This window comes from Mirounga angustirostris, unplaced genomic scaffold (genome assembly GCF_029215605.1).
Source record: "Mirounga angustirostris isolate CCGP_5_RB_7025 unplaced genomic scaffold, mMirAng1.0.hap1 SCAF_10, whole genome shotgun sequence".
NCBI classification, from domain to species: Eukaryota; Metazoa; Chordata; class Mammalia; order Carnivora; family Phocidae; genus Mirounga; species Mirounga angustirostris.
The window spans coordinates 99,991,849-100,012,594 of NW_026991718.1; the positions used below are offsets into that span (position 1 = coordinate 99,991,849).

The window sequence follows — 20,746 nt, forward strand, 5'->3', positions numbered from 1 at the left end:
TTCCTGCACCCCCAACGCCCCAACTAAACTCTATTTCCCAATCGTCCTCGCAGAAGAGTGTGGCATGGAACAGAGCTGTGGAGATGGAGAGGAAATGATGTACAGTACTTCTCTGCTTGACCTACATAAACCTTTATGCTTGTCCTGCCCGCTCTTTACTCTTCAAGCAGGCTGGAATAGAGATGACCCCCAGGACATCCTAGAGAGTCACAACTTGAAGATAGCTGAGCCACAATATGGAAGGAGCCTGGACCCCTGGGTCATCACTTAGAAGAGAGTCACTTGACCAGAAACAGACCCTAGCTTTTTACTGAGTTAAGCCACTGTGATTTTGAGGATTATCTATTACAGCAACTAGTATTGCCATAAATAATGCAACATACGTGTGTGATCAAATAATTTATTTTTCTTTATATCACCTATCATTATCTCAGATTATGTACTTATTTATTTTTCGGCTGCCTGCCCTCCAACAGAAAGACTCGAATTTACATACTGTTGTATCTCTGGTAGCTGGAACAATGCCTGGCAACTAGGAGATGTTCAATATATAGTTGCCAAATGACTAAATCCCAACGTCTAAGCTTCATGGCACATGGTATCTGACAGGCCCCAGGAACTTCGTGGCTCTTATCTTAGTTTGTTCTCATAACAACTGTATGAGGAAACGGAAATGCACAGAGGCTGATTAACTTGTCCAGTGGAACCCTGCCGGCAGGTGTGGGAGCCGGGACTGGAATACAGGTCATTTGAGTCAACCTTCAAATTCTTAAGTCCTCTCTGCACATTGCCTGACGTCTGCCCAGTGCAGTGCTATGAGCTCAGGGTGTGGAAAAGTAAGGGACACGACACCTGCCCCAGAGGCCCACCCAACCGACGACAGCATGGGACTTGCCTGTGGGAGGGAAAACAGGCCAGACTCTGTTCTTCTAGAAATGTTGAGCTCGGTTACTGACCCAACCAGAGCCAGAGCTCAGCTATAGGATCAAGAACGACCAAGCTGAGCAGAATATGTAGAAATAAAGCCAGATCCTCTGTGCCCAATATGAGACACTGTAAGGGTTGATGCAGGGACATTTGGCAGATTTGAACAATCTGAGTAAAGGCAGAGTGAGTGAGAGAAAAACAAACAAAACCCAAACTGATCCTGTGAGTGTCGGAAGGGAGAAGGAAGGGAATGTGAGGAAGGGAGTAGAACAAGGATTAAGGTTATGAATGTTGGCTTGGTGATTAGAAAGAACTGGCTTCAACCAGCTCTTCCAAACACTCCGGAGACTATAATCATGGTGGATGATTTTACTGGGGCCAAGGAGAAAGCCCCGTGTCCCAGTCCTCTTCCTCAACTTTCCCATGTGTGGCCACTAGAGGGCCTTGGGCATCTCTGTTTGCCCCTCTTGACTCGCTCACATGGGGCACCCAAGAGGCCCAGTGGATTATTAGAAAAGGGGCTCTTTTTCCAGGGAGAATTGAAGGAGCAAAAAATCTGATGAGAGGTCTTTGTAGAGCACTTGCTGAGGGGTCATATTTAGGGACTGTGGGTGAGGGTGCAGGCAGCCTACTCTGCTGCAGGTGAAGTTGGCCCTTGAGTTCATGATCCACTTGCAAGGAAGGAATTACTTGGGGTTACCCTGGAGCTGGCTTGAGGTCCTATGCTGAAAATAAGATAAGATTGCCTTGTCTTATCAGATACCCGAGTAGAGGGGTTCTGGCTTTCTGAGTATCACTCATTGGCTTTGGGACTGAAAACTAGCTTATCCTGATAGAGGCAGACCATAGTTCAGCAAATTTCCAGAGGTATGGCACTAACCTGATGATGTATAGGAGACCAGGGATGTATTCAGTAGGCAAAGAGCCCAGGGGCCCTCCCCTGCCCCCAATTCACCTCATCTTCCAACTCTCATTTTACTAGGTCAGCAAGGTCTGGTATGAAAAGGCAAAGAGCCTGTTGAAAATATTGTTCATATCAGTCATTCTCACTTTAGTAGGAAAGACCTCTGTTCCTTTTAATCTTCCATGCTAAATCCTTAATAAAGACATCTTAGATATAGCTCCAAAACTTACTACTCTTGTTCCTCTGCTCATCACTCTAAATATACTGGCCTTCAGAAAACACCAATTTCATTCCTTGTTCCTTGTTTTTATTCTTACTTTTTTCTAACTCCAAGTATGTCCACTTCCCCCTCCCTCTTCTCTGCTTTATGAAATACCACTCCTCCATTAGCCCCAACAGGTACTTCCCTGATTCCTGCCTGTTTTCCCATAGTACTTTGCACTTACCCTTAAAGAAAACATTTATTAGAGGGTGTTACTGTTGTACATTTTTTTCTCTCATCACTCAGTTGAGCTCCTCATGTGTTTCATCTCCAGTCTCTGCTTGAATACCTGTCCCAACAGGGAACTCACCACCTCAAAGGCAATGCAATCCATTGCAACCAACTTTCTTTTTTTTTTTTTTTTTAAGATTTTATTTATTTATTTGACAGAGAGACACAGTGAGAGGGAACACAAGCAGGGGGAGTGGGAGAGGGAGAAGCAGGCTTCCCATTGAGCAGGGAGCCCAATGCAGGGTTCGATCCCAGAACCCTGGGATCATGACCTGAGCCAAAGGCAGACACTTAAAGACTGAGCCACCCAGGCGCCCTGCAACCAAATTTCTTTGCAAAAAATGGTTTTCTTATTATTAGAAACCAAATCTGCTTCCCTGATATATAGATATATTGATTCTCTCCCTATCAGTTCAGTTGTTTAAAATTCCTTCAGATGTCAATAAAGCTTCTCATGTCATAATAGAAATAGCTTTTAAATATAAATATTCTGAGAAGGGAAATACATGGGTAATTCATTCTAAAGTGTATATGATTGATAAAACCTTTTCCAAAAGAACATATTTTATTAGGGGAACTTAGGGGTGGGATCAAGAATACCAAAGACACCACCAGGACACCAATAATTTGATATAGTAGAAAGAGCATTGGGCCAGGAAATGAAAGATGGGTCCAATGTGATATATGTTTTTTTCCTGGGTTTTGGTTTTCTCATCTGGAAAATGAATAATCTGCATAATGAGTAGTTCTACTTACTTCTGTCATTGCAGAATTTTGTCCTGCTCACCTGGATGGTCTTTTTTTGGAAAGGGATGGGGGGAGGTAGGGGAGGGGTAGGGGTAGAGGGAGAGAGAGAACCTTAAGCAGGCTCCAAACCTAGCATGGAGCCTGACACAGAGCTCGATCTCACGACCCTGAGATCATGACCTGAGCCGAAATTAAGAGTTGGATGCTTAACCAACTGAGCCACCCAGGTGCCCCTCACCTGGACTCTCAAGCCTTTGTTCTGGCCTGCTTTTCTTAGCTCTTTCTTAGCTCTGAGTGGGCAAAAACTTATCTGTGTGTCAATGAGTTCAGCCTCCTGGGGACTGGCTTGACATTCTTGGTGCCAAAGATGCCATGAGATATACCACCCACCATCACATCAATCAATGAGCCTTTTATTCCCACCTGGTTTGAACCTTCCTTTCTCCTGCCTTGATGCCCTGGGCCTACTCTTTATGGTATTTGCATCATAAATATTTGCAGGTTACACATTTATTGCAGGTAACACATTTGATCATGATTTTATGATATATTCTCTTTTCCTGGAGTTTTGCAAGGAAAGACTGCATAAGAACAAACTCTTTGTCTTAAGTTCCACACTACATAACCAGGTCATATTACAATGCTTGATGCACAAGACTCAATGACTCAATAAATACTTTACAAAAATAATGTAGTTTTTTCCCCCTTTCTTAAAACATAAAAAAAAAAAAATAGGATTTTCAAGACTTGAGTCCCCCTACTCTTTTTATATGTATTTACTGGTAATATATTGGTGGAGAAAAACATTGTTACGATGGTATTAGAATAAAATAGATGAAATGAGGTCCATGTTCTTTTCCCATCTATTTTGCTTTTATTTTTTCTTTTGGAAAAGTGCTACTACCTGTTTTTATGTCCGACCTTCCCGCAGGCTTCTGAACCTCCCACTAAGACATGAGCAGAACTTCTGCCACTCTGAAGCCTTTTAGTAGAATTATAGCATTATGCTAATATTGGCCTTTTATTTTAAAGCCTATTTAAAACCAGTCCTCAGATTTGCCCCTAAAATACCCCTGTGCCCCCCACCCCCTATCCAATCTTAGGCAAGGGCATGTTGGAAGCCGAGACGCCAGCAAGGTGCGTCATGACTAAAGAACATTTGGTTTAAGGTGGGCGTTTTCTTGTTTTTGATACACTTCCATTGAGTTATTTAGTTTTAAAAAAGTTATTCCAAAATTCCCTTTCTCTTCCACCTCCTTAAGCCCCTGTCTGAACTCTCACAGAAGTGATTAAACAGTTTCACAACTCCAGCGAAAAGATTATGCTTAAGTCACATTCATATTAAATAAGTTATATATAAAAACTGCTTATAACGTTTACAACTCAGTCTTTCCCTCTTTGCTTCTCCTGGAAGCGCAGGATCTGGGTATAAATCGAATCCCACCCACTATGGCTTCCAGGTTCTTCTTCTGGCTCCTTTGTCCTCATCCTCCTGCTGACATCACCCCTCAGAGGGATTCCAAGGAGCTCTGCGGGCATTTTGGATGGCAAGGTGGCTTCAGACGGCAGTCACCCGGGCCTTGTGCGCACCTCTAGTGTAATTTATGGAAAATACCCGCGTGGTATATACAAATATCCATGGATGCGGATAAGACGAACTCTGCCCCGGCGGCAGATCAGCGCAGTGCGTTTGTGTCAAAATACCGGAGGTGACATCTCCTTAGTACTCCCTGGCCTCTTGGAACTGCTTGATGTAATCTTCGTCCGAGGGGCTCTCCGTGCATTTCTGTCCATTGTTGGGAGGCCGGGCCTCGTTGTATCTGCTCCAGTCGCCCTTGCAGATAATCCAGGGCAGGACGTCCACCTTGTAGTGGAGCTCCGCTGAGAACTCGGTGCTGATGAGGTTGGGCGTCCCCGCCCCTTTGCCCCTGGTGATGAGCTGCATGTTGTCGCCATAGCAACAGTGCTGGGCGGCCAGCGTGGTGCTCTCCAGGGACAGCATGGAGCGAATGCAGTACCGGGCCGTGGGCTTGTAGATCTCCAGCTTCTCCTTGGGCCCACTGGCGTCCTTCCAGCGGAAGTCCTTGCGCTTAATGCGATCAAAGATGTCCGCGGTGCTGTAGGCCACCTCGGTGGGGTAGGAGCACGGGCAGCTGGGCAGGTCATTGATCACCTTGTGCATGTACTTCTTTAAGAACTCACTTTTGCAGCTCATCCATCGCTCGCAGCTGTCCGTGTCTGAGAAAGACCACAGAGAAGCCCGCTCACCACATGCAACACCGGGGGCAGGTTAACACTGAAGTCAACTCCTCTCCTCCCAGGGACAACCCCTGCTGTCCCCTGGAACCACCAGCCCTCGGTTTGGTCATGCTCACCCCCCTTGAACTTGGGAACTTTATTTACAAGGCAACCTCCTCCCCACTTTATACTATGAAAAATGTTCAGACACAGAAAAGTAGAGAGATGATACATCAGCAGTGACTACCTGTCAGCAATCACCTAGATTTAACCATTACAGTTGCTTCATCGGTCTTGTTTCTTGAAAATATATGATATTATTATCCCTGAATTTTAGTAGGCATCTGGAAAAAAAGGGAGGATAGGGGGCCTATAACAAAATGAACAATAATACAGGGCAATTTTGAATCTCCTCTTTAAGTATCTGGTGACAAGGTAGAAAGTGCCTCAAAGGCAAACTGGTAGGACTAAGTTTTATTTGTGCCACTCACCGACAGGTTTAAGCTAGAGCTGGTGGCCTAATCTCTTAACCACAGGCACTGGAGGGTGACAATCCCTGTAAGCAAATCCATATGATAAGATGCCTCAAAGAGGAAGGGGCTGGTAGCCCTTGCTTTTAGGGAACTTAACATTTAGGCCAGAGGCCACTGACCTCTAGGCTTCCAGCCAGAACCTGCCCCTAGAGGTTGTTGTATTTGGACCTTACAATATTAAAAAATGCTGAATTCATTGCTAATTAATTAATTGTTGAAATAATTTAAGACTTAGGTGGTTCCAGTTTATTAATGTGGATTCCTGGTTTTATTTGAAAAAACAAGATATGTTTGTGCTGGTCCTGCCCCCAGGAACAGGCCACTTGTACAAACCAAGGTTGAGCAGAAAAAAATCTGCTGGGGTTGTCTGGGGGTGTGGAAAACATTCGGTGTCACCGGGACAGAGTTTATGGGGAAGGAAGGCTGTGGGTGTCAGATTTTGGGGCTCTTCAGTGCAGTTTAGACTTGTTCAGAGGACACTAGGGAACCACTGAAGGTTATTAAGGACAGTGAGCTATTGGCTGAGCTGTACAGGAAGAAGATATATTCAGTGCTGGTATCAGCTGCAAGAGTCCAGGTGGGAAGGAAGAGAACAAGAGGGATCAAGCGTGCTCAGAGAGTTAGGGCCACCGGGCCTGGGTGGGCTTGAGGGGAAGGAGGAGAGACATCAGGAGTGACTCCCCAGCTCTGACCCAGGTGCCTGGGAGGCTGGTGGTGCCCGAAGAAGGAATCAAGTGGCCAGGATGGGGGCAGGGTTGGGGGCAGTTTGGAGGAGGGCTCAGGCTTCTTTCTCTTCAGTGGAATGAGGAAGAGAGAGATGGGGCATCTCTCAGGAGCTCAGAAAGGCCTGGCCTAAGAAGAAGAGTGTGGGATCTTGTGTTCGGCTCCCTGGGATCGAATTCCAGCTCGATGGAATTAGTAGCTCATGCCCTTGTGCAGGTATAGTCTCCCTCCCGGGGTTTCAGTATCCTCATCTCTAAACTGGGGATGAAAAGAACGCCTGTCTCCTACAGTGTGATGAGGATTAAACTGCAGGAACGTAGGGAGCCCTCCACACAGGTTCCAGGGTGCTGCCGGCGGGGCTGTGCTAAGGCTCCACTGGGGCCTGAGTTCTAAGATTCCAGCCCTGTGAGCCCCGGACTGAACAGTAGGGAGAGACTGCAGGCTCCCTCCTGGGAAATGTGTTTCTGCAAAGCCAGGGAGGGTCTCCTCCATCAGACAGGTCTTCAGAGACAATATTCAGTAAGGCCCTAGAAAATGGCTTGGTTATTTTCCTTCCAGTGTGGAAGGTCATCATAATTCATGTACCTACAGAACATACACTGACTCATTTTTATCTATCAAACTTGGTAGGTGTTCAGTATGATGGGCACGTTCTAAATGCTCTGCCAGTATTAACTCATTTAATTCTATAATAGCTCTACAAGGGGGCCCTATTACCTTTTACCATTTTGCAGATCAGATAACTGAGGCACTACTAGGTTGACAAGTGACCCTGTGCAGATCAAGCTGTGTCCCATCTCGGCTAGGCTTCTTCTGTTTGTCCTTCTCTATCCTCATTCCATGTTTTCCCTTGCCCTGGAAGGTTGTCCTATGTGGACTCTATCAATGGGCCCCTTGAGCCCTGACTTCTCTTTGGGTTGAGCCAAAGGGAGGACCTGGCCAGAGACCAGGGGCAGAGAGGAGAGTGAGGTCAAAGTATTTGTTCCTGTGGTTCCTCCCTCATTGTTGCAGGTTGGCTACATCCTTCTGAGAGCCCCAAGTGCTGACAGGTAGGGGCCCTTCAGGCCAAGGGGTGGTAAGGGCTCCCCACTGTTCTGTCCAGCCCTTCTTGGTATCCATTCTACCCTGCTCATCACAACTTTGCCAACAGACCCTCATCAAATGCTCCTCAATTACCTGATTCCAGTGTGTCATGTTTGTTCCTGCCCAGAACCTGATTGGCACCCATCCTTGCTCATCTCTGTGTGTCTTTAGTCCCACCTCAGGTGTGGCTTTGTGCTACTGGACCTATCCTCTTCAAAAAAGCAAGCAGCTACCTGTTGCAAGGTGTGCAATATGGAAAGACCCGAGAAGCTCTCTGCCCCCAAGAGACAACCTTTGTTGCTCTACCATTTTTATGTAAATTTCCCACATTTAGTCTCTAATTTCTTTTGGGGTGACAGGGGTGGGGTAGTCAAATGCATTGTGTTTGCAGAAAGTTCCTGCCAAAGGTAGTTTGTGCATATGAAGGACTGAGGTTGAAGCCCTGGGTCACACAGGATGTCCAAACTGACTCCTGTTTGGCCGAGGTTGAAGAAGTTTTGGGTGGCACACAGACATGTGACAGAAGGAGTCTCACCTTTCTTTAATAAAGAATTGCATCCTGAAGCACATGAAGCTATTTTTAAAAAGGAAGCTTTTCCCTTGCACCTGAGTAGTCACTTGCAATTTGGCTTGGTTCATGTGGATTGTGTTTGGTCTAGCACTTTTGAGCAGACAAGTAGCAGGGTATGCCAAAGGTTTACAAAAAATGTATGCGGTAGAGGGAGGCAGTCACAATACTGAGAGAGCTCCTTTTCCCTCCTTTTGCTACAGAACTGAGACCAGCATTGCCTGACTTCTTGGGGACACTCAGTGAGGGCTGTCAGAAGAGATTCCATGTGGCCTGAGGCCCCACTGGAGACTGAATCCATGCTGAGGAGAGAGCGGCCCTGTCCCACTTCTTGCCATGGAAGCTGGATAGTAAGCAAGGCGGACACAGAGGCCTCTCTGCTCTGCTCAGCCTGCTGCAGGAGGCACGGGACGGCTCTCTCTTGCTTGGAGTATATTCAGTGAGCAAGAAATACGCTGGGAGAACTAGACCCCATAAGAGGAAAATGAAACACTTAAATGGATCCTAGGACCGGATGGCACTGCAAAGGCAAAGGAATCTCCAAAATAGTAAATCAATATTTGGATTAGAAAAAAAGGGGGAAAAAAAATCTCCTTACCAACTTCAAACAGTTTGGTGGCATTAAACTCCTCGCTTCCGGCCAGGAGACTCACTTCGGTGGCAGCTGTCCTGAAGGTGTCTTCAATTCCTAAAAACAGACAGGAGCTCATTTTTCCCTAGTTATATGGAAAAAGTGACCCCCCCACCTCCCCAGCAAAACAAGAAACAAATACACCTGAACAAAGCCTTTTTTGTATTCATTACTACTCTTGGGTAGGAACTTGCCAGTGGAGAAACAGTAAAAAGCAGGTAGTAGAGCATAAAATATATTAAACCCCCAGATACCATTTGCAGCATGAAATCAGATCCAAATGTGCCTGAATGAGTCTTAAGGAACTCATTCACTAGGCCCCGGAATAGGGTTTGGGGCAGGAGGGGACACGTATCTGTCTACAAGACTGTCTGTCTGGTGGTGTCAGGGTGACAAACTGGATTAGAGGCAGTGGTTAATATTTTGTCTAGTGGTCAATACCAGTTTTCAGGACCGACTGACTGGGTTCAAATCATTCCTAGCCTGTAACCTCGGGCAAGCCACTTAACCTTCATGTGCCTCAGCTTTCACATCTGTAAAATGAGGAGATACAAATGCCCCACCTCATAGAGTTAAATGCAATCAATGAATTATGTGTAAAGAAAGCACTTACAGCAGTAAGTGGTGAGTGTTAGCTGATAATTTCCCCAGGAGTATTTTCTAGCTCATTTTGAGGATATAGCAGTCCATAGCTAAAGAGCAGATACCTCACATTCTAGGACGTCTAGCACTGCCCATGATGCTTCAAAGAGAGTAAGCTGGGCTTGTCATTACTTGCTCTAAGTGGCTGAATCCAGTTTGTTTCCTACTTCCTGGTTCCCCTCTCCCTCCCTCAAGCTACCACTCCCATCCAGGCTTCCCTTACAAACAGGATTGCTGTGCTAGCTGAGGCATCTGAGGAGGCCAGGGTGGTGGAACATGGTAGTCTATGCTGGTGGAGAACCTTGGCTGCCTGCGAGGCATGACTTGATTTCCTTTAAGGGGCTCTCTCTGGCTTTATGTGAGGCCCCTTGAACTTATTTGTAGGGTTGACCTAGGGGACAAGCTTTTACAGTGTAATCACTGCCAGGCGGGGGTGGGGTGGGGTGGGGGTGGTTATTGCCTGCTCCATGATTCTTCCCAGTAAGGCTGAGAATCAACAAACCAAATAAAGAAAGAGATCCTGTAAGAAAAAAAATCCTTCATGTTCCAAAGGAACCCTGAAACACTGGACAGATGGCCCAGGAACAGAGAGGCAGAAAGGATGGAAGAAGGGCAGGGTCAGAAGAGAAGAAAATGTATAAGCAGGGCTACTGGGAACATTGCTCTAGGTGGTGAGAGAAAACAAGAAGGAAACATTCAAAATGGTGGTCACCGGGTGGTAGACTTGGATCCGGGTACCAGCTTGGGACAAGAAAACAATAGGCAAGCCCCTGAGCCCCAAAACTAAATGCTATCTATATCCACGGGTGGCTGAGCCCCATATCCTTCCTCCTGGTGGCAGTGGAATAGATTAATTGTTAAAACCATGGACTCTGGAATCAGACTGCCTGAATTCAGATTCAAGATTGATCTCTTGCTGCTTGTGTGACTCATGCAAGTTAACCCCATGCCTGTTTCCACAGCTGTCGAGTGGGGGCAATAATAAACACCCACTTCATGAGGCAATTGCAGGGAAAATGAAATAAGGCACATGAAGACCTTAGAAATTTGCTTGATACTTAAGTCCTCAAAAAATCCTATTCTCCATGATCTTCATTATCATCTTTTTTTTCTTCTTCATCTTCATAGTCTTTCTCTTCCTCCTTTGTTGTCTTCCTCCTCTTCCTCCTTCTCTACTTATTATTTATGGGTTTATTTCCACCTATCTAAATCCCATCACATCAGACTTCCAACTCAGCTTCATTATGATGAGCATGAGAAAGATCAGGAAAAGCATCTTGATGGTTGCTCCACTTTCTGAAATCCACCCACATGCCTGACATAGACCAGAACAGCCACTTGTTAAATTTCAGCCCCATTTTCTACATATGCTCTTTGCTAACATACACATGCCCAATCTGATCTTTCCTCTCTCCCCTCAGAAACCCATTTGCTCTTCTGCTTCTTCTTCTTTTTTTAAAGATTTTATTTATTTATTTGAGAGAGAGAGAGAGCATGAGAGGAGGAGGGTCAGAGGGAGAAGCAGATTCCCCACTGAGCAGGGAGCCCGATGTGGGACTCAATCCTGGGACTCCAGGATCATGACCTGAGCCGAAGGCAGTTACTCAACCGACTGAGCCACCCAGGTGCCCACTTCCACTTCTTTTTTGTTTCAAATCTCAGCCTTATGGTCTGACAACTGAGTTCTAGGAATAGAAAGAGGAAGTCTGGGGGCGCCTGGGTGGCTCAGTCGGTTATGGCCGGACTCCTGATTTTGGCTCAGGTCGTGATCTGAGGGTTGTGAGATTGAGCCTTGCATCAGGCTCTGCATTGAGTGTGGAGCTGGCTTGAGATTCTCGCCCTCTCCCTCTGCCCCTCCACTCACTTGCACTCTCTCTCCGCCCCCCCAAAAATAAATAAAGAAAGAAAAGAAAAAGGAAGTCTGTATCAACCTCACACCCAAAAAACAAATAATCCAGTCAAGAAATGGGTGGAAGACATGAATAGACATTTCTCCAAAGAAGACATACAAATGGCTAACAGACACATGAAAAAATGCTCCATATCACTTGGCATCAGGGAAATACAAATCAAACCACAATGAGATACCAGTTAGAATGGCTAAAATTAATAAGATAGGAAACAACAAATGTTGGCAAGGATGTAGAGAAAGGCAAACCCTTTTACACTGTTGGTGTGAATGAAAGCTGGTACAGCCACTCTGGAAAACAGTATGGAGGCTCCTCAAGACATTAAAAATAGAGCTACCCTACGACCCAGCAATTGCACTACTGGGTATTTACCCCAAAGATACAGATGTAGTGAAAAGAAGGGGCACATGAACCCCAATGTTCATAGCAGCAATGTCCACAATAGCCAAACTGTGGAAGGAGCCGAGATGTCCTTCAACAGATGAATGGATAAAGAAGATGTGGTTCATATATACAATGTAATATTATTCAGCCATCAGAAAGGGTGAATACCTACCATTTACACCAATGTGCATGGAACTGGAGGGTATTATGTTAAGTGAAATAAGTCCATCAGAGAAAGACAATTATCATATGGTTTCACTCATATGTGTAATATAAGGAATAGCATGGAGGACCACAGGGGAAGGGAGGGATAACTGAATGGGAAGAAATCAGAGAGGGAGACAAACCATGAGAGACTCTTAACTCTAGGAAACAAACTGAGGGCTGCTGGAGGGGAGGTGGGTGGGGGGTTGGGGTAACTGGGTGATGGGCATTAAGGAGGGCACATGATGTGATGAGCACTGGGTGTGATATGCAACTGATGAATCATTGAATGCTATGTCAGAAACTAATAATGTACTATATGTTGGCTTATTGAATTTAAATTTTAAAAAAAAGAAAAAGGAAGTTTGGGCATGTGGGGATCAAACTTTCTCTGAAATATCTTTCAGATGAAGCCACTCAGAATGTGCCGTTTCTTGGAAGAACCCGAGATCTTATTTTAAGCTGGTATTCTACCTGGCAACTGGAACACATGTAAAATGCAAAACTACAGACCAGGAGTTGGTAAATTGTTTTGTAAAGGGCCAGAGAGTAAATATTTTAGGCTTTGTGAGTCACATGTGGTCTTGGTTGCATATTTCTTCCCTCCTTTCCCCTCCTCTTTTTCCTCCTCTTCTTTCTTTTCCTCTTCCTTTTCCTTCTTCTTGACCCTTTAAAAATGTGTATGCTGTATAAAAACAGGCCACACTTTGATACCCAACTGCTACAGACAAACACAATTATTTTTTTACCCCCAATATGGCCTCTCACCAAGTTTACAATTAGTTTAGTTTTTAAAACACTGACAATGCAGTTTATTTTTTTTAAATATTATTTATTTATTTATTTATTTTTGCTTTTGAATCTCTGGATTTTAATGCATTTGCCCAGAGTAGGCAATGCAGTTTAAAGTAATAATTAACTGGGGGCGCCTGGGTGGCTCAGTCCGTTAAGCGGTTGACTCTTTTTTTTTTTTTTAAGATTTTATTTATTCATTTGAGACACAGAGATACAGAGAGAGAGCATGAGCAGTGGGAGAGGCAGAGGGAGAGGAAGAAGCAGACTCCCCACTGAGTCAGGAGCCCAATGTGGGGCTCGATGTGGGGCTCCATCCCAGGACCCTGGGATCATGACCCGAGCTGAAGGCAGACGCTTAACCATCTGAGCCACCCTGAGCGGTTGACTCTTGATTTCAGCTCAGGTCAGGGTCTCAGGGTCCTAGGATTGAGTCCAGCAGGGAGTCTGCTTCAGGATTCTGTGTTTCCCTCTGCCCCTCCCCCCATTTACTTTCTCTCTCTCTCTCAAGTAAATAAATAAATCTTTAAAAAAAAGTAATAATTAACTGCCAAGTTTCCTGTTTCCTCCCACGGAGCCTTTAGCAACTCTCCCGCCTCACCGACAGGGCTACCAGCATGGTTTTCCTGTACGCGTCTGTGAAGTCTTTCATCCTGGCTTCCTTATCAGACCATGAATGTCTCTCTGCATGTGTCTCTTCAAGGCACAACAAATCCCACATCAAAGGCCCAACTTAACCAGAGTCCCTCCTTTAAATTAAACAAGTACACTGCAGCATTGTCTTCTACGTCATGGCCTTTGCAATTGTGCATAAGACTCAGAAAACCCATGTTTCCATCCATTCAGCTCATTACCCATCTCTTGTTTCAGTCTGGTCAGAATTCTTATTAGGGAAATGGTTGTCCTTTAAAAAGTCATTTTCTCAAAGGTCTAAATATAAATGAAAAATTTCCCCTTGAACTTGGCCACTCCCCTGCATAAACCCACCTGGGCAGTTTGGACGGTCACACGTCCTAGATTCTGTTGCAGTACATGCGTAGCCACAAGACCTGGTGCGTTTCTGGTTGCCATTCCCACAGGTGACACTGCAGACAGACCAGAGACTCCAGTCGCCCTCACCATCTGTGGAATCTGGAAGGGAGCCAGGGATACGGTCACCAGCCTCGCCCGAAGAGTCCCCAAATCCCCCTTGTCAAGTAGCCTGCCAGTTGTCTTCTCCCATCGTTCTCACCGTTAGAGGGGACCAGATGCCAGCTGGAGTCAAAAGGCTTGTGGCTCCAGAGTTCATTTTAGGGATTAGCTTCATGAGAGCAGGGACTCTGTCTGAGGTTTTGAGCACTGTGGTGGTCAGCACGTGGCCAGGGCCTGACCCCTAGGAGGTGCCCAGTAAGACCTTCATGAGAATGCATGCATTTGTAGAGTATGGGATCATGCAATACTATGGTAGGTAGTTTCCAAAGATGACCACCATCACTTCCTTCCCTCCCCATACATACATTCATCGAGAGAGCAAGAGCGAGAGTGAGCAAGTGAGAGAGAGAGAGAGAGTTTATTTCCCCTTCCCTAAAATCTGAGCTGACTTCCACCCTAGGAGCCTGGCAGCTTCCGACTTTCGCTCTGGGCAATCCAGTCACTCTGAAAGAAGCTGAGGCTAAACCTGTAAATCATGGGCCACCACATGGAAGAGAGGAGGCACATGAGGGGCCTTAAGATACTACACAGGTGAGTGAAGCCTTGTTGAACCTTCTAGCCCCTCCCAGTGGACAGCTAAATAGAGCAGATGCCATGGCGAGCATGGCAACTGCCTCGTGGGGCCCTGCCTGAACTCCTGAGCCACGGAATCAAGAGATAATAAACTGCTGTTGTTTTAAGCCACTGAGTTTTGGGATGGTTTGTTATACAGCAGCAGATAACCGCTACATCATGGTAAAGCTAGAAATGATCCTTCGAGGTCATCACTTAATATCTATCCAATGAATATTTATTGAGCCCCTTTGTATGCCAGGCATAATTCTAGGTATATGGGAAATATCATTAAATAAAACTGTCAAAGATTTTTGTCCTGGTGGAACTAATATTTTCGTAGTAAGAGTCAGGCAATAATTAATCAACACAAAATGAGTAAGTTACACAGTATATTAGAAGCCAAGAAAAGGTATGGAAAAAAGAAGTAGACCAAACTGGGGCGCCTGGGCATGTGAGGGGTGTGAGGAAGGTCGGTATATTATCAAGAATAAGTTTCTCCTTTTAAAAGTAAAGAAACTAAGTCCTAGAGTGATTGTGGGGGGACTTACCCAAGGTCATAAGGGTAACAGAAAGGAAAGCTGGGGTCCTAGTGCTGAGCCCTTGATCTCCACAGCATGACTCCCTCTGCAGCATCTCTCCTCTGTAATAATTTCTCCTGGTTCCTCCAGATCTTCCTACAGCCTTGGGGCCTCTGCCAGTGCCAAGCTTGGCGCTATAGGCATGTGCTTTGCTGGGAAGGGGTCCTTTCGGTTCCTAACAGGTCACGGTGATCATTATTATGTAGACCTGGCAAGAATGTAGTCCACACATGTTTCTACCTGCAGTGTGGGCTCTTTGCCAGACTCCCAGGCTGTTGTTTACATGGTGCTCACTCTGAACACTCCTCAGGCAAACACAGGGCCGCCGAGTCTCCTCAGCCCATTAAATGGAGTTGGGGGTGGGGGGTTGTTCATGGTTGTATTCTCATCCCTAACCCAGAGCAGAGAGTTTGCCCACAGGGTCCCCATCCACTTCTCCTCCTTCCCCAAAAGGAATCTTTTTGTATTTTGATCTTCTTCTAAAGAAATGGTTTTCCAGCAACACAGCCAAGCCAGATGTTTGAAACTACTGTCTCATGTGAAGGAGTTGGGCCTGTTTCCCCAGTGTGAGCCTCTTCATCTCTCCCATCTCTTACTAGGCATCAACACATAGAATTGGGGAGGCAAGCTGCTTCCGGAGGGAGAAACCACCTTGGTAGGGGCAGCTGCTGCTTCCTCCAAGACCTCTGGGGTCTGGTATCTCTTGGTAATGTCCCCAAGAACATCAGAGATATGCCTGGAACCATCATGACATCACACTCTCATCAGGGGGAGCATTCAGGTGCAGTGGGTAATAGGCACACATGAACACACTCAACCACATCCTACACATACCACCAAGACCAGCTTTGTTGAAGGGAACAACAGCAACAAAAAGTCACAAATAAAGACTGTACTGTCATTAGACTCATCAAGGGGGTGGTGGGCCAGTTAGAAAAAGTTTATTAAATCACATAGTAAAGTTCCTGTATCTACATGGTGGGTACGTAACCAATGATGCCAAGTGGTGTTCCTGCTTGGCTCAGCAGAAGCAATGGGACTGCAGCCTTCTAGAAATCTCTTGCAACATTTCCTTCCTGTTGCAGTAATATGGAGAGATAATTTTGGGAAATATCCTTGAACTTTGAGACTTAAGCATTAAACCTGCTATGAGGCTTATATCAGAATCTTTGCACAAGGTAATTTCTGGTCTTGGTTTCTTGGATCTAAATTACTACACGTTAATACTGTGTCAGATTATGTGAAAAATGACTTCCATAATTCCTCTCCCCATATCAACCCTTTGGTTACTTTCCTCTCCTGCTGACCCCCAGCCTGGGCTATGTGACTTGCTATGGCCAACAGGAAAATATAATGCAAACAAAGCCTGGAAGAAAAGTGTTCGTGCATTAGGGTTTGCCCTCTTGCTGTAGAGAACTCTTCCAACACTATGTGAAGAGCCTGAGCTGGCCACCTTGAGGGTGAGGGACAGCTGGAGAAAGACCCCAGCCAGCCACCTGTCCAGCTGGGGCCCCACTGCTGAGGGAAACCATCCTACACAATCCAGCCCCAGCCAAGCCAGCCCAGAGCTGAAGAACAGTCCAGGCAAACTGCAGATTCTTAAGAGAGAATATGTTCTTTGAAGCTACTAAATTTTGGGGGTGGTTCCTTAAGCAGCAAAAGTTAACTGTTACAAATATACCATAAAATTCTCCCTAAAATATGCTTTCTAGATGGCTAGTGGACTCTGGAACAATGAAGGGTTCATTATCCCAGTAAGTGGCTTTCTTCATGTTTTTATTTTAAATGCTCACAAAGCCCTTTATTTTCCAAACTTAAAACGTGGTCCCCCAAAGTCGGGCACAGAATAGATCCGTTGCCACGTGGCTAATCATTTCTATTAGGCTAGTGATGAAGGGCTAAGCATGTATGTCAGCTCACCATCCTGAAGGCTCCGTAGCAGATTGTCTCAAGATGAATGTCCCAGGAAAGACCCTGCTCTTGGGGAATCTCTATTTGTTCAATGTGTGTGAAGGACAGAAGGCTTTGAGGGCAGTGTTCCATTCTGCTTTAATAAAACAAGCCTGTTCTCATTTGCTCACCTGCCAGGGAGCATCGCTGAGAGCAGAAAATGAATGTGAACAGCAGTAATTGCTAAGATGACAACAATGACAGTAAAAACCAGTCCCTGTGACATCAAAGAGTTCAGTGAGGGAAGAAAACAATCTGCAGTGTACTGGGCTGAGAGCTGGGTTTCAAGCATGTCATTTGAAATTTTAAAGTAGTGATTAAGCAGTTTCAGGGCACTAGATTTCTGTGGGTCAGTGACAGTGTCTGGGCAACTGGAGTGATTTGGGTCTTGACTTGGTCATGGGCAAGCCTCCACCACTAATCTTAGATGAGAGTGGCTACCAATTTTTGAGGGCCTGCTTTAACCAGCTTCTCTGTCTAAACATACTGATTAAACTCCTGTAATAATCCTGTGGGTAGGTGAAAACATCCACCTTTTATGGATAAGGAAACTGAGGCTCAGAGAGGTTAAGGATCTTGCCTAACGTCACACAGCTCAAACCTGGCAGAGCTGGGATGAGATGTGAGGTCTCTCTGTGCCTGCCGTATGCTGTTCTATATCCCGGTACCCCTGCAGCTATAATTCTGGCCCACACTGGCCTCTCTTTTTTAAGACATCCACTTAAGCCTTGACAAAACTCACTGTGAACTCTATTAAAATAGGCCTATGACCAGGCAGAGAATTGTAAAGAACGGAGTCCCAAACCCAGGTTATTGTAAGCAATACCCATCTGGTTTCATTATGCGGGTTATTCAGAACAATTTTGGGAATGGTATACAACTATTTGACAGAAAAATATTTGTTTGGACTCTTTCTTTGTCCTTGACGATACCTTAAGTATCTCTACAGAAGGCATTTCAAATATAGCACCTCAAATACAGTCCAGAGTGGAGCCAACTCATGGTCCCATCATGTTCCCACAATCACCAACTAGGTCTAACTAACTTCCACCAACTTCCACCAAATAGGTCTAGGTGTTTTATAACGTAGTCTAAGAGAAGAGAAGCCTGGGCATTGGGACTTTAAACAACTGCTTAGGTGAGTATAAGGAGCAACCAAGGCTGAGGACTGTCACTCTGGAATAGTGGTGCTCAGTGCACCAGAGCCCCCTTGAGGGCTTGTTCAAACACAGATTTTGGAGACCAGCCCAGAGTGTCTGATTCAATAGGCCTGGGGTTGGGGCCTGAAAATTTGCATTTCTGTCACAACCTCAGACCATGCTGATGCAGTTGATTTGGGGTTCACACCTTGAAGGCCATTGGTATAGAGGGAAGGAGCTGGGGCCAGGATTGGTAACTTTAAACACTCAATCGGGGGATTCTGATAGGGAGGGTCTGAGCTCCATTCTTCAAAACAATGTCCCCTGTGTGCTAGGCAAACAGGTTAAGCCAGAAACCTGTGACATGTCAGACTGGCACCCAGGGATCCTCTGGGTTTCTCTTGCTTTCCCTCCCATTTCTGTCTCCCAAGTTAAGCATGCATGTCTAGAAACCACTCTACTGTCTGAAGGGATATGTTATTTTTTGTTCCCCAGAGAGGCAGAATAACAAAGTGGTTAAGAGAACAAACTCGGGGCTCAGATTGCCTGAGATGAATCTTAGGTCTTGACCCTTGAGGTCAAGTTGCTTCACTTCTCTAGGCTTCAGTTTTCCCATCTGTAAAATGGGGTACCTGCCTGAGAGAGCTGACTAAATAAGCTAATATATGTGAGATGCCATGAAGAGGCAGTAGTGCATGGGAAGTGCTATATAAATGTTGGTGACTTTCTCTTGGAAAATAGATAAACTGGACTTCTGGGAAAGGGGAGGTTTTACAAGCCTTCTGGCTAGAAGGAGTATGGGAGTTCTCTTTCTGCTCCCCTAGCATCTGATGTGTATCTCTACCATGGCACTGTTTTCCTCTATCACTCAACTTTTCTCCCTTGTCCACAGACAGGTGAGATCCTCTTTATGGAAGGCCTGTGTCTTTCTAACTTTTGGATTCCCAGAGCCTAGCACGGTGCCAGTCACAAGGCATGCTCTTAAAAAAAGGTCTTCCTGTTTTGGAAGTTGCTTAGCATGGTTATTAGCGACAGAAATGACAGCTGGTCTTTCCACTGAGAAATGGAGGTAAGGGTGAGAGTACAATGGTGTGAGACAAGTCATTCCCATCATATAACATTTTTTCCTAAGGCTGCTTAGGAACCACAAGAACACCGTCATGATGGAGGCATGTGTATGACCTCAGATATTCTTATAACACAAGGCAGGCTGCCCGATTCCCCACGAAGCCTTGCCGGGTCTCTTTCTCTTCTCACATACCCAGGATGTGTTTCCCAGCTTTCTTTGCATCTAGATGGGGCCATGTGACCACGTGTTGCCAACAGAGTCTGAGCAGATGTGATGTGTACCATCTCCAGCCTGAGGTGGTTAAGAGCATGTGTGCCTTTTCCAGGCTCTGCCTGTCTGTCTCCTTGGCTGCTAACCAAATGCAGAGCATCCGGTGCGTAACTCAGGCCCTGGCAGCTGGCAGAGCTCTAAGAGGGAAGGAGCCTGGATCCCTGAATGACGGAGTGGAGCCCAGTTTCCCCCACTCTGTCTCCCACACCAACTGAAGTGAAAAGGGATTTTTATTATTTAAGTCACTGAATTTGTAAGGTGCATGTTACTTCCCCTCTCCTACTCTAAAAACATGGGGAACTGGAAGTCCCAACTTGGCATCTTGATATTTATTGGTGGGGAAGCCTTCCTTTGACAACCCGTGAAGCACGCATTCCTGTGGGTTCCCACGGGATGCTCCACTGCCAATGTCAAGCAAGGAAGCAGCTGGACACATCTCTTTGGACTAAGCTGATTTTCAGTATGAATTTTTACAGTAAAATATACAAGGAAGTTAATTTGGCAACTTCTTCATTGTTAGAAATAAAACCAAAACTTGGGGGGAACCTCAAAGACCCCTAACTAAAAAAAAAAATTCTCTCCTAGGATAATTGGTATGATTTAAAAATTATAGTCTTTTCAGAAAAATGTGGCTGTTGGTGCCTCCTTGGGGCTTCTGTGGAACAAAATCTTTATGAGGTATGCCTCATAGAAGACCCAAAACCACATACTGTAAACTGGGTTTTGCTTGGCTCCATGTCCATTAGGTCTCATCATCCTCATTTATTCTCCCCACCAATTTTGTATTGCTGGGTGGTAAACTCACCATATTCTGGCTGCTCTTTGGTTTCAAAAGTCCGGTGGCCCGGGGCTGGACGGTCCCACCCCCTGGGGGGGTTGAGGAAGTTGCTGTCATCTGAGGTACTGTCGTACTTATAGTCTTGGTCCCCGCTGTTGGCCCTCGTCAAGGACAAGGACCTCTGCCACCAGGCCCTCCAGTCGGGGGATGGGACTGACCAGCTGGGCTTATTCTCTGGATGCTGGTCTTTATCTGCTTCAGAGTCAGGACCGTCCACCACCTCTATGGTGACCTGAAGAATTCAGAACAGGCCAGAGTCAATGAGGAGTCTACAGCCTCCAAACTAGGTACCCTCGGAAGAAAGTCTAAGAGAGCAGAGGGAAATGATGGATGCGTCCCTCATGGAGGAATGCTGAAACTATATGGGGATGCAGGAT

General features: G+C 45.7%; 1 protein-coding gene across 5 annotated transcripts in view; it reads right to left on the reverse strand.

The window, feature by feature from the left end:
• Window positions 1-3,070: 3,070 nt before the first annotated feature.
• ISM1 (isthmin 1) overlaps window positions 3,071-20,746 on the reverse strand; it is a 72,670-nt gene continuing 54,994 nt past the window's right edge. For 4 of the 5 annotated variants that reach the window (XM_045885392.3, XM_064572814.1, XM_064572815.1 and 1 more), the window contains exons 3-6: window positions 20,337-20,601; window positions 13,767-13,910; window positions 8,815-8,904; window positions 3,071-5,309 (exon numbers count right to left, since the gene is read on the reverse strand). In XM_045885392.3, coding sequence (XP_045741348.1) covers window positions 4,792-5,309; window positions 8,815-8,904; window positions 13,767-13,910; window positions 20,337-20,601 — 1,017 coding nt within the window. In that variant the 3' untranslated portion in view covers window positions 3,071-4,791. The remainder of the gene's footprint in view (window positions 5,310-8,814; window positions 8,905-13,766; window positions 13,911-20,336; window positions 20,602-20,746) is intronic. The other variant, XM_054510007.2, reaches the window with a different exon arrangement.